This window comes from Sus scrofa, chromosome 15 (assembly GCF_000003025.6).
Source record: "Sus scrofa isolate TJ Tabasco breed Duroc chromosome 15, Sscrofa11.1, whole genome shotgun sequence".
Taxonomy (NCBI): Eukaryota; Metazoa; Chordata; class Mammalia; order Artiodactyla; family Suidae; genus Sus; species Sus scrofa.
In genome coordinates this window covers 19,449,251-19,462,703 of record NC_010457.5, presented here as the reverse complement: position 1 = coordinate 19,462,703, position 13,453 = coordinate 19,449,251, and the positions used below count along the sequence as shown (strand labels likewise).

Below are 13,453 nucleotides of genomic sequence, written 5' to 3'. Positions count from 1 at the left end.
GATTCAGATAAAAATAATGTGAGGGAATGAGCCTGTTTATAATGGCATGGCTAACAAGTCCAGAGTCACACAGCATGATATGAATAGCCCATCCATGGCTCAATGGATGATTTAACTTAACAAAGTATGTAATTAAGAACAAAGTTATCTGTGTGGTCATTCCTTCATTACAGAGGTAATTCCATTGGAGACTGTTGGGGAGATGCCAGATTTAGAATGAAATCCTTATAGACCACACTGCCATGTCATTAATATGACACGAGAAAACAAATTGAAGCACGTAGACAATCTTACATCGATACCAGGAAATTAGATCTCGGGAGAGACATGGAGCTAAGATGTCAAAGCAAAGTGGGGTGCAGGCAGAGCCCAGTGAAAGGTGTGATTGGCGGCTCCATGAGAGAGAGAGGAGCCCTGAATGTCCTGGGGCCCGCTGTGCATATGTTACCTGGGGTGGCGCTCTTCATGGTTTTCACTAATTTGCCCCTTCTGGCTCCAAACCCTTCCGGCTCCAAAACCATTATTTCCATAGTCCGGGTCACTGTCACTATCACTGCCACCGCTGGCAGAGTATGCACACATTCTGGGTAACTTGTCCTAAATGAGTATAATGAGACTGTTAAGATTATTCACACAAATCAAAATGGGGAGAATATCCCAGGAGGATGTTCATCTTCGGCTGTTGCTGTGGGCACAGAATTCCTTCCCACCCCACCCACCACGGGCAACTCTTCTGCTTGGTCCCTCAGTCTGCCTCACCTGGAGCTGGTGCATTCTACTCAATTACCAGAGCTGCAGAAATGCCTGCATTGATGAAGCCATTGACAACATGCCGTCATCAGCCCAGGCACTGGACAGTCCCCACAGTTACCTGATCTGCATTTTGGACACTGGTTTTATGGGGTCTTATTTTTTCCCAAGTGCCTCTTAGAGCTGCTGTTGCAAGCCTAATAGCTTATTTATGTAACTCATCTCATCATTGGCTTTCAAGTATCAGAGGGTATAACAATCATCAACTTGGGAACAAAAGAATAAATGTTTGCCTAATTCGTAATTTGATTCCAGCCCCTGACAGGATAGGAGCCTTTAGGAAAGTACATAATTGCTAGTCCCACTGCCTTGTATTTAGTCCTTGAACTCCCGGGTTAAGGGACTCCATCTCCCCTCTTGCTCATGTGCACACACAGTCTGACCCCTCAAGGATGTCACAGGTTTGGTGACTACGCCATGTTCAGGAATCGTTGAGGCCGTTGATACTGTATGGATGGTGTTTCCCACACTATGCACACAAGCGGAACACTGACGACTTAAGACTGTGACTCCTGTGTGTAGAATCAAGAGCATTTGTGCTTCTGTTTTATGTTTGCAGACTGTCCTCTTAGATCTATTCCACACCCATCCCAGATGGTTTAGGCGCAGAGGCATGGGATGCATCTCTAAAGTAAAGTCTGTCTGGGAAGGTGTCACATGGTAGAAAATAATACAAACACAATTTGGGATATAAGTTCCCCAAGCTGGGGTTATCAATTCAAAAAAACCACTCATTTCCTGTATTCTTTCGTTCATTTACTCATTCACCCACCTATTCAAAAGAGGTTGATTAAGGAGTGCCCATCCATAAGGATGCAGGTTTGATCCCTGGACTTGCTCAGTGGGTTAAGGATCTGGCCATGAACTGTGGTGTAGGTCACAGACATGGCTTGGATCTGGTGTTGCTGTGGCTGTGGCATAGGCCATCAGCTACAGCTCTGATTCAACCCCTAGCCTGGTAACTTCCATATGCTGCAGGTGCAGCCCTAAAAAAAACAAAAACAAAAAAGAGGCTGATTAAGTACCCACTCTGTGCTAAATGGCCTTCTAGGTTCTCGGGGTTACAGAGCTCTATACAGGAGATACTAGAAGTTCAGCAAGGGTGATGCTTGTGAAAGATGACGAGTCTACAACATGGGTTCTCAGGGAGCTCCATGTCTAGAGTTCCAGGGAGACACTGGGCATGAGGTGCATTTTTTCACCTCTCTATTCAACAGACACCAGGCACCATGCTTGGTACTATAAATTTAAGGCTCACTCATGCTTTTAGCTTTCCCTCCCTAACAGTCAGTGAAGCAGAGTTCTAGGTTCCAAGTCACAGTCTTGACCTTTACAAGGATTTCCAATGGGCCAAACTGGTACAGGGTGATGAGTAAGGGGACCCCAGAGAGGTGTGTGTGTTTGGGGGTGTGAATGCTGGGTGAGGAGGGCTCAGCCAGCACATGGAGAGGGGACAGAGGGGACAGTTCTCCTGGCAGCATTAATTCTCTCTTTTTTTAAATTTTTTGAACTCTTTGCCACCATCATCACCTATTGTCTCTTAAGTTTCCCCTCCAACTCTGGATGTCTTTTAAGGTTTTTTTTTTTTTTCTTATTTTTTTTCAATTTTTTAGTTCAAAGCAAGCAGAGAGTCCTTGAAAGGATGGTTCTCCAGGTGTGTTCCATGGATCAGCAGCATCACTGTCACCTAGGAATGTATTATGAAAGTTTGGATCTCACCCTGTCTACCCCAAATTGGACACTGGGATATGTGGGGGACAGTAAGGATCCTACTTCCTGGAGAAAATGGAGAAACCCCAATATTTTTGTGTCTTACCAGGGCAAGATAGAGTACACTAGTTTATTTTTATGTTTTTCAGAGCCTCTTTATGAGTGCTGGACATGGTGTTCAGAGGGCTGTGTTGTCATCTCAGTGCCATAGTAATGTTCCTTTGGACACTGATTATGGTACAGCACCTCTGCTGTACACCGAGGGTGTGGGCCCAGGGGACCTCTTCCCCTACTCCTCCAGGTCTCATTTCCATGCCGAGGTGTTAAAGGCTGAAAGAAGGCTGGACTACACTGAACATGGAGGAATCTCAGATGTGGGCTAGTCTGGATACTTCCTCACCACAGTTGGGTAGCAGCCCTAGCAGAAATAGTGACCAAGCCTCCTAATGCCCGGATTGGGAGAACCAGGGCAGTGGTTCCCAGAAGTGGGAAGGGTCAAGGAAGGGCCCAGAAAGCCCTATGTCCTATTTCATTTAAAGCCATATGTAATTGATTCTATGTGCTTCCTCCCTCTCTTCTCATTGTGGGCACCACCAAAACCCCAAAGTGTGCCAGCACCAGGGCAAGTCGAGAGATAGTGAACAGGTCGAATATGGGCCAAGTAATGATCTAGAAGAGATAAGTGGGGTGGGGGGGGTGGTTGAGTAGGAAACACCAAGTGACCCTGAGGGACAATAACCAGACTCCCTGAGTCCTGAGCACCTCCCTGGGTCCTCTCACATGTCAGGAGGACCGTATGGCACTTCCCACTGTGGTGCAATGAGATCTGTGGTGTCTCTGCAGCTCTAGGACACAGATGCGATCCCTGGCCCAGCACAGGAGGTTAAAGAATCTGGTGCTGTCACAACTGTGGCGTAGGTCACAATTGTGGCTTGAATCCAGTCCCTGGTCTGGGAGCTCCATATGCCTCAGGGTGGCCAAAAAAGTAGATGAAGAACCCACAGCAAAAATGATAAAGATGGAAGAAACACAGGCTCACCAATCCTGGTAAGTCACTTGACCACCTAGGCCTCCGTTTCTTCATCTATAAAGGGAATATAATTACACCCACTTTTCCTGTCTCATAGAAGCAAAAGAAAGGTTAAAGGAACTGAGGAGATATGGAAAAATATCATTATATCATTCTAAGTGGTGCTCTTAGGGCTTAGGAGAGTGAATGGCCATCCCATCATATTTAATCAGGGCACAGAATCTGGGTACAGATGGGAGGAAGCATTTGAATTACTCACAAGAACCCACAGTGTCACTCAATAATTCAGGGAAAAAAGGAGAGCCTTGGGCCTTGGCTTTTATGCATTAAGCCCACAACAAATTTGATGTAACATTAAATCTATCACAGGAGTGTTTAAGGAGGTCATTTTTCACACTCAGAACCAGCAGTTGGAAGGCATCCCCTCTCAGCCTCTCCTTACCTGGGTCTCTGCAGCAGCACTGTCAGCCCCCCAGGCTGGAAGTGGCCCACTGACCGTTGTGTTTTCAGCATATTCGAACGACGAGCAAGTCTGAGGCCCTGGCTCGGCTTCATTCTCCATCTGAGAATTGATTTTTCCTAAATGAGGGAGTGTATATGAAATCACAATATGAAATCAGCATTTTTCAACTCTTTACAAGTTTAGGGGGGAGGGGAGATATAATCAGAAATAAGCAAAAAGATCTGAACATGGTGGAAGCTTGGTTTTCTAACCTTTTGTCTCCTGCAAGTCTGTGCTAATAGAAGTGTCTTCATAATTATGTGTGCCTTTAGAAGATGTCTACCTTGGTGACCCACAGACAAGACTGTTCTTGGACCACTTTTCCACAAAATGTTGATAGACTTTTCATGTTAGAAAGAGTTCAATGGGCAAACTGCTTGGGAAACCCTGATTAGTCCTCTAGCAGTGCTATACAATAAATAACAAACGGTTCTTTTTTTGTAGGACTTCTCAGAGCCTTCAGTGTGTTAATATGGACTGTAATAATTTCCAAAGGGAGGATTTGAATTCACAGCCTTTCCCAAACACATTGACCAGGGAACCCTGATTTTCCTAGAGTACCTCCGAAGCTCATTTTGAATAAGATGGCTTGCTCAGAGGCTCTTAAAGACATTTGCAAGGCAGTACTGCTTCTCAAGCTCTAATGTATGCCTTGGCTGAGCTTTTGTTAACACTGGAGATTCAGACTCAGTAGGTCTGGAGTGGGGTCTGTGATTCAGAACGGCTGTCAGGTTCCCAAGTGCTGCTGTCAGATGCTCCCATGGATTATATTTTAAATAGCTGGAGCGTAATTAGCAGAGAATGATTAAAGAAAGTTCATCCATTACCCATAATAGTAGATCAACCTGCACAGTGTATTCCTTTTTCATGTCAGAAATGTCGTGATCCTCCAGCCTCAGTGATTATCAACAGGACACGCCTCTTAATAGCATTTTGCTTGTGACTAGAAGCAAAATAATTGTATTTTCATAAGCACCAGGAGATCTGTATAGTTATTTCCATTTTTGATATGGGGATAAGAGAATAACCAGTTCAAATGTGTATATGAAATAGGAAGTGACTATTCTTGTGTTCCAGCTAGTTCCCTGTTTTTTAATTTTAATTTTAATTTTGTTTTAGAATTTGCTTTTCATTAAAACCCAAGGTGGAGAGCTCTGGGAGCCCCAGGGCCGCTAGTGATCACGATTGTTACTACCTTTCTACCAGCCACCTGCTTTAGTCTCTTAACGAGAATCTGCACTGAGAACGGGCCAGTCAACCATTCCCCTGCATTTAGATGGTCTTATTTTTTTTTTGCTAGGGTTGCACCTGTGGCATATGGAAGTTCCCAGGCGAGGGGTTGAAATGGAGCTGCAGCTGCAGGCCTGCACCACAGCCACAGCAACACCAGATCTGAGCCACATCTGCGACCTACACTGCAGCCTGTGGCAACACCAGATCCTTAATCCACTGTGTGAGGCCAGGTATTGAGCCCATACCTCATGGCTACTAGTTGGGATCTTAACCCGCGTGCCACAACGGGAATTCCCAGATGGTCTTCATTTTTAAAATGAGTAACTAATGGCCACAGAAAAGAGAGAAGCCTTGGAAAGTTGGCCCTGCTTCCGGACCACAGTGACAACATCTTCAGCCGGAGAGGAAACTTCAGGATGGATGGCACAAAAATGTCCTGCAGTGTTGACTTCACTCTCTACCACAGACTACTTTTTATAACTCTTTATGACAATTTAATTAAGACACAAACCTTAGAAAACTGGTGCAGTGAATACTAGCAGCGAGATCAGAACAATCTCCTTCCCACCCTCTTGTTATGAAGCAATTCAAGGCTCGCGGTTTCTGTTCAATTTGTTATAATGACAGTGTTTAATCATGGAGTCCGCTCGGCAGCCTGCTGCTGAATTGAGGTCACACATGTGACAATTCAGGCATGGAGCACATAATCTATAACTATGATTTCGCCCCTGAATCTCTGGAGGCTGTGTCATTCATTAACAATGCATTTATTTCAAAAGTAATATGCATTCCAGCCTTCTAAAATGGAGCCTTGGCTTGAGATGAGCAGAAGTTTTTAATGAAATATTTGTGGCAGTTAGTCTTACTGGATGGAGGAAGACCGCAGCCATGGGACTAGCCCAATCACATTTATTCAAAGATGTTGAATTAAAAGTCTTCTTTTCTAATTTCTCAGAAGCTAATGATATAACCTCTACCTGTGGTTCCTTTATATCATCAAATCATAATGGAAAGTCTTCAGAATTCTAGTATGCTTATGCATATCAAAAAAGCAACTTGAGCTGTACAAGTTACAAATTATTTAGTGTCATTCCTAGCTGCAATAAATACTTTCAGTCTTGAGGGAATGGTGGAAAACCTTTGACCCTCACCCTGGTCCTGCCTTTAATCATGAAAACTTGTTTCAGTTGACTGCAGCAAAGGAGGGTACTTCTCAGTGGGAAGGTTCCTTCCATTCAGTTGCAGTTAATGCACAATTTACTGCTAATATATCACACTACATTTTTTATAGTTCGACATATAAATACATTTGAATGGAACAGGAATATGTCAGAAGACATATGTTTCTGGTTAGAGGGCAAACAACATTTCAGCTCAATTTATGTCTTGGGCCTAAATTGGTTGATAGAGTTAAGTCTTAGGAGATAAAACCTGAAATGTATATTCTACATTTTTTTTTCTTTATCAATTTATATATCCAGATACCTGTGCTTACATGCTTGTTTCCATTATGTGTATGTACACCCTTTTAATAATATTAAGAGTAGATAATGTTTAATTTTTTTTTTTTTTTTTTACTTTTTTGGTTGAGGACATAAAGGGATTTCATGCATTCACACTTCCACTGGGCAGAGGTTACTGACTGACCTTCTGGTGGAAATCTTTTCTAGTACCTGTTTTCCATTTTTGTCAGTCAGCACATTATTTTGGTGAGAAAACAATCTAATCTGGAAGGTAACAGGCATTTTACCAGAGGAGGCTGGTTTGGGGAGGCGACTTTGAAGAGGGAGCATCCTTCTGGCAGTCACAATGGGGTCGGATGTAGAATGGACAATGGTGTTTTCTGCAGAGCTCTGGCTGTCTGCAGAGGAAGGCACTTCTCGTTCAAGGGTCTGGGCTTTTACAGAAGAAGCTGCAAAAAGGGCTGGCTGGAGAGGCAGGAGGGACTCAGCATCCTCGGGGGAGTCTGGCTGGCACATGTATCGTCCCGTTGAGCGATTTCCTGAGTCTGGGAGTGGGAAGGTTCCAATTCCACTGTCCAGTGTCCTCATCTGGCAGTTTGTTTCTAGACAGAGCCACACAGTGAGGATTAGAGACAGCTTACATCACAGGAGAAAAGGATCCTTGGCATGCATTGGATCTGGTCTGGAGGAAGGGGGATATCTAGAAGGAGGAAATACTATATATAGTCTTTTTAGGGCCACACCTGCGGCATAATGGAAGTTCCTAGGCCAGGGGTTGAATCAGAGCTGCAGCTGCTGGCCTATACCACAGCCACAGCAATGCCAGATCTGAGCAGCAACGGCAACATACAGTGCAGCTCACAGAAATGCCAGATCCTTTAACCTACTGAGTGAGGCCAGGGATCAAACCTGTGTCTGCATGGATACTAGTCAGATTGGTTACTGCTGAGCCACAAGGAAACTCCCTAGAAGGAGGAAATACCATTAATGGTGTAATAAATTTCCAGTGAGTGGCATGAAACAGACATTGGATTGAACATGAATATATTCCCTTCACACAGTATAAAGAAAGAAGGCCAGCCAGAATCACTGGTACATATACTCTGCATGGTTCTCTAGAGTTATAATAGAAATAGGACAGTCATTAACGACCCAGATTTATTATTATTGTTATTTTTTTGGCCATGCCCATGCACGCAGAAGTTCCCAGGCCAGGGATTAAACCCCACCATAGCAGGAACACCACCAGATACTTAACCCAGTAGGCCACCAGGGAACTCTTCCCAAATTTATTTTGATCACCTTATTTCAATTGGGAAACATATGACTTCCATCAATTAGGTGAAATTTATTAACTGAAATAAGATGAGTAATGAGCACACATAACAAATTGATGTCCTAACAAAGGCAATTGTGTATCTCTTGCGTGAATTATCATCCATTCAGCAGTGAACTAAGTCTCTGGCCTCCCAATCTGGCTGTGAGAACAAGTCATTCACATGCTCTAAGGGTCATCCCTAAAGGTACCTTACCTGTGGGAATATCGCTTATCATGTGGGCTTCATCTGACTCAACTGCCATCTGGGGTCTTACTGAGAGGACTAAGGGGTCACTGCCTTGTCTTTCCCTCTGCCTTTATGCAATGACAAAACTCATCAGTATCCTTTGGATTTCTTGTCATTCCCACTATTCCCTAAAATGAATCAAATTTATTTTACAACATATGTGTGTGACATACTCTGCTAATTATGTCTCATCTTCAAAATATTGTATATCCAGGCAACATACAATATCTAAAAAAAAAATACTACATAGTTAATTCCTGAAATGTGATGATCACATTTCATATCTAAGCCAATGAGACAGCTTCCAAGATCTGCTTGTCATTCCAAACTCTCCTGTTCATCTTAGAATGAAACATCCTTATTAAAGTTTATATTAGCATCTCATTATAGGATTGAGGAAGAGGCACAACTTGGCACCTTTTAGGCAGGGTGGAGAATATAATGATGTGATTTTCAACAGGGTACTTTATGAAACAGTGGCTTTTAGAGTCTGGTCTCTGCTAACAACTGTGTGAACACTGCCTTCCACCCCCCTAAGATCCTTAACCCCCCAAAGTCTCAGGTTCCTTATAGAGTTGCTGTGAGATTAAAAATACGAGCACTGTGGAATCTCTTGATTTTTCTTTCTTTCTTTTTTTAGGTCCACACCTGTGGCATATGGAAGTTTCCAGGCTAGGGTTGAATCAGAGCTGCATCTGTGACCTATGGGGCAGCTTGAGGCAACGTCAGATCTTTAACCATCGAGGGAGGCCAGGGATTGAACCTGAATCCTCATGGATACTGGTCAGGTTCTTAACCTGCCGAGCCACAATAGGAACTTCAAACTCTTGGATTTAGAATGACACCTAGCATATGGTAGGATAGGTGGATGAAGGAAAGGATGAATGATGACATGTACAAACTGCCAGTTATAGTTATTAGATTTCAGTAGGTATCTGATAGGATAAACTATTTGTTTCTCCTTAAGTACCTCTTCTTTAAGTACACCATCTCATCTGATGCTCAGCAATTAGTATCTGAACTTCAGAATCTGCCCATTTCCCCACCTTTCGCCTCAAAACCTCTTTTCTTTGATTGAGTGGTAGAATTCTGGGAATTTCTTAACACTACGGTGAAAACAAAGGGGTGGGGATGAGTACAGAGGTGGCTTTTGTAGGTTCTAGTAGGTTTGGTGATTGGTTTTAGAAGATGAAGTCCCTATCCAAAAAGAGGACTCAGGAGTTCCCATTGTGCTGCAATGGGATTGGTGGCTTCTCTGCAGCACCAGGATGTAGGTTTGATTCCTGGCCTGGCACAGTGGGTTTAAGGATCTGGTGGTGTTGAAGCTGTGCTGTAGGTTGCAACTGCGGCTTGGATCCCTGGCCCCAGAACTCCATATGCCATGGGGCAGCCAAAACAACAACAACAACAACAAAAACAAACAAACAAACAAACAAAACAAACCAGAGAGGACTCAGTCTCAGTCTCCAAAGGGATATTTAGTAAGAAGATACAGACACCCCTTCTCCAGCCTGGTGCCATTTAGGCATCTTACATGCCATCTAGCTCAGAGATTACTCACGGACTAGAGCATCCCTGAATCACATGGCTATCATCTGACTAGATCTTTCCCAGAACCACAAGGGCTAAGTTTTAGTTTCATTCATTTCAGGGCCTCCACTCGGGTCTGCCTTCCTCTCAACCAGCATTTCGGATTATTCATTATCTTCTCTATTCATTTTCTCCTCAATTACGCAGACTCAATTGCTGCAAAACAGGCTTTTGGAGAAATAATCAGCTGCTTGCATGGGAAGGCACTGCCAGAAAAAAAAAGACCCTCTTATTCAGAACTCTGTGTCCTTTCTTCATTTTAGCCTAGATATGTGACACTCCTCATATTTGACACATAAATGTGTTGCACTGGGGGCAAATTTGAAATGTCTGAACTATTTCAGCCTCACAAAGGAGGAAGCGGATTGGAATCGACCCAGTCTTCAGAGATGGGGATCAAAGATTCACAGGATGTAACATCTGAGATGTGTCAGTCCCCCCCGTGTCCCAGGCTGCTGCCATAATAATTTATTCCCAGCATCTTCAGGATGACTACCTCTAAACAAAAGGGTGCTCAGCATGGTGGGACATTAGGGGCACTTTTCCTTTTGCGAAGATGGATCATCAGGTTTGGCTGCTTATTACAGCTCCTACGAGCTCACTGCTTTCTTTGTGTCATCTCTTCATCTTCACAACCTTTTAAGGTAAGAACTCTGATTGCATCATGCAAATGAGAAATTATGGCTCAAAAAGGCTAAGTAACACACCCAAGGCTATATGCTGTAAATAAAGAGCGTGGATTTGAATCTAGCCTTGCATAACTGCAAGACCCTGCTCTTAGCCACCAAGCTATATTAATTCTCCTCCAAAGTTCTGGTAAATCCAGAAATGGGGTCTGGTCAGTTAACAGCCATGGAGGCAGCCATATGAGCTCAAAGTGCACAGAATGGTCCCCCACCCCTGGTCAAAGCACCCAGCTTCTCCTCTGGAACTGGAGTGGGCCCTGCATTCCAGCTGGTTCCCATGCTTCCCAGCCTGAGGTTGTATCCACTGTTGGCATTCCCAGCATCAGCACAGTTCCTCGGGTTCCACCCACAATTGCCTTGAGACTTTTCCCTCTGGCCTCTTGGATCTCATCTGTACACTTCCATGCCAGGGGTTTTCTGGTGTTTCTCTTACCTCTCTGTGCTTGGTGACAGGCATTGCCTGTGAGAGCAATCTTTTTTTGGCTTTGTCTAAGAACTCCCTCCCCTCCAGCTATTTTATGGCACAGAGAACACTCCATTTAGTCCTTTCAAATGGAGACTCAAAAAGTAAAGTGGGATTCCTGGTCAGCTTTCCAGTAATTTTCTGGGAAAAGGTCCCCAGACACCAAAGCCCATGTATATTGGCCTGGCCTGTAACACCAGCCATGAAACAGAGCAGGGAGGAATCTGGGGTAGGAAGAATGAAAAGTGTCCTTCTAAGGACATCAACATTTTGGGGGCATCTGTCCCTTTAAATTATTTTTCTTTCCCTCCATAATATTGCCAGAACCAGAATCTGTAAAACAGGACTTCTGGTATTCCTGAGTTCTCTGATTCTCTAAGAGTTGTGTGCACTGACATTAAACTCAGAAATCACCTGCTATTAAAGCCATCTTTTTATTTCTAAAAATTACAGGTGCCAAATGGAGTGAATTTGAAGGACTCATCTATAAGTACCTATGAAATGAGGTGTGGACAGTCAAGAACTCAGGCACCATATGCCAAGTTTCCCCCTCAAGCAAATTCTCCAGAATGTATAAACCTTTGAAAATTGAGTTTATATTGAAAATGCTGACACCTTCTTTATGTAGTTTCTTTAAAGCACTGTAAGTTTCTCACAGTTCATGAAAATACTGTAACTTGAAAACGCATTAAATATTGTACTTCTAAAGCCAGTTTTTTTTTCCCCCTCAGGAAATCATAAGAACTCACAAAATAATTAAATGGCCCTCATCAGAATAAAGTTCAAAGGGACAAGCCAGCCTTGCACCCAGAATGAGTTGACTCAGTCTTTTTTTGTTTGCTTCATTTTGAAAAAAAGTTTTTAAAAATTATAGTTGATTTACAGTGTGGCACCAATTTCTGCTATATAGCAAAGTGACTCAGTCATACATATACATATATACATTCTTTTTAAAAATTATTTTCTATCCTGGTCTATCCCAGGAGATTGGATATAGTTCCCTGTGCTATATAGTAGGAATATGTTGTTTATCAAGTTGAGTCAGTGTTTTAAAAACTTTTTTTAAGTTATAGTTGATTTACAATGTTGTGTCAACTTGTGCTGTACAGCAAAGTGACCCAGTCATACATATATATACATTCTCTTTCACATTCTGTTTTCCATCATGTTCTACCTCCAAGAGATTGGATATAGTTGCCCATATTATACAGTAGGACCTTATTGCTCATCAATTCTTTTTTTTTAATAATTGATTTTATTTTTATTTATTTATTTTTTTCTTTCTCTTCTGCATCATTTTTTTCTTTTTTTCTAAATTGTTATTTTCCCAATACAATTTCTTTTTCCTACTGTACAGCAAGGTGACCCAGTTACACATACATGTACACATTCTATTTTCCCACATTATCATGCTTCTTCATAAGTGACTAGACATAGTTCCCAGTGCTACACAGCAGGGTCTCATTGCTAATCCATTCCAAAGGCAATAGTTTGCATCTACCAACTCCAAACTCCCCGTCCATCTCTCTCTCTTCCCCTCCCATTTGACAACAACTGTGTTCTCCATGACTCAATCGTGACCTCAACAAACCTAAGTTCAAGTTTGTGGCTCTGAGAACAGCTGCCAACAGAGCCTGGCTCATGAGCACAAAGGTTGGGTTGCTAGCTGACCAGCAGGTTTCATTCTTCCAAGGTCACCCCTGATGTCTCTGACCCTAGTTAGCCGTCCCACCTACTTCTTGTCATCTCATTTGCCTTATATCTGCCTCTCAAAGCAAGGTTTCTCACTTATCACCATCACAATGTCCTAAAAGTTTCATCGGATGACTTGCAGTCCTTTTGAAGTCCTGGCACATGTGGGAAACATGTGGCTCACTGAAGAAAACACCAGCTTCCTCAGGACCACTGGCTACCTGAAAGCTGAGGGCTCAAGATCTCAGCACACCTGGGGTCCATTCAGGGCATGTCAGCATGGTCATAAATCTCTTACTTATACATAGAATGGACGCAGGACCTTCTTTTAATGTCACCTTGGACACATTCTTTAAAATTTTTTTTAAAAAATTATAGTTGACTTACAGTGTTGTGCCAATTCTGCTATAGAGCAAAGTGACTCCATTATCTATATATGTGTGTGTGTATGTAAACACACACACACACATATTCTTTTTTATATTCTTTTCCATCATGACCTATCCTAGGAAATTGGATATAGTTCCCTGTGCTATACAATGGGACCTTGTTGTTTATACATTCTAAACGTCAATATTTGTATCTACTAACCTCAAATTCCCAGTCCCTCCCTCCTCCTCAGCAACCACAAATCTTTTCTATGTCTGTAAGTCTGTTTCTGTTTTGTAGACAGGTTTATTTGTGCCATTTTTCTTTTCTTTTCTTTTCT

At 42.8% G+C, this 13,453-nt stretch overlaps 1 protein-coding gene across 1 annotated transcript in view; it reads right to left on the bottom strand.

Moving 5' to 3' along the window:
- NCKAP5 (NCK associated protein 5) overlaps positions 342 to 13,453 on the bottom strand; it is a 1,051,270-nt gene continuing 1,038,158 nt past the window's right edge. The window contains 4 exon segments of the mRNA XM_021075797.1: positions 342 to 503; positions 505 to 597; positions 3,993 to 4,129; positions 7,036 to 7,350. Coding sequence (XP_020931456.1) covers positions 342 to 503; positions 505 to 597; positions 3,993 to 4,129; positions 7,036 to 7,350 — 707 coding nt within the window.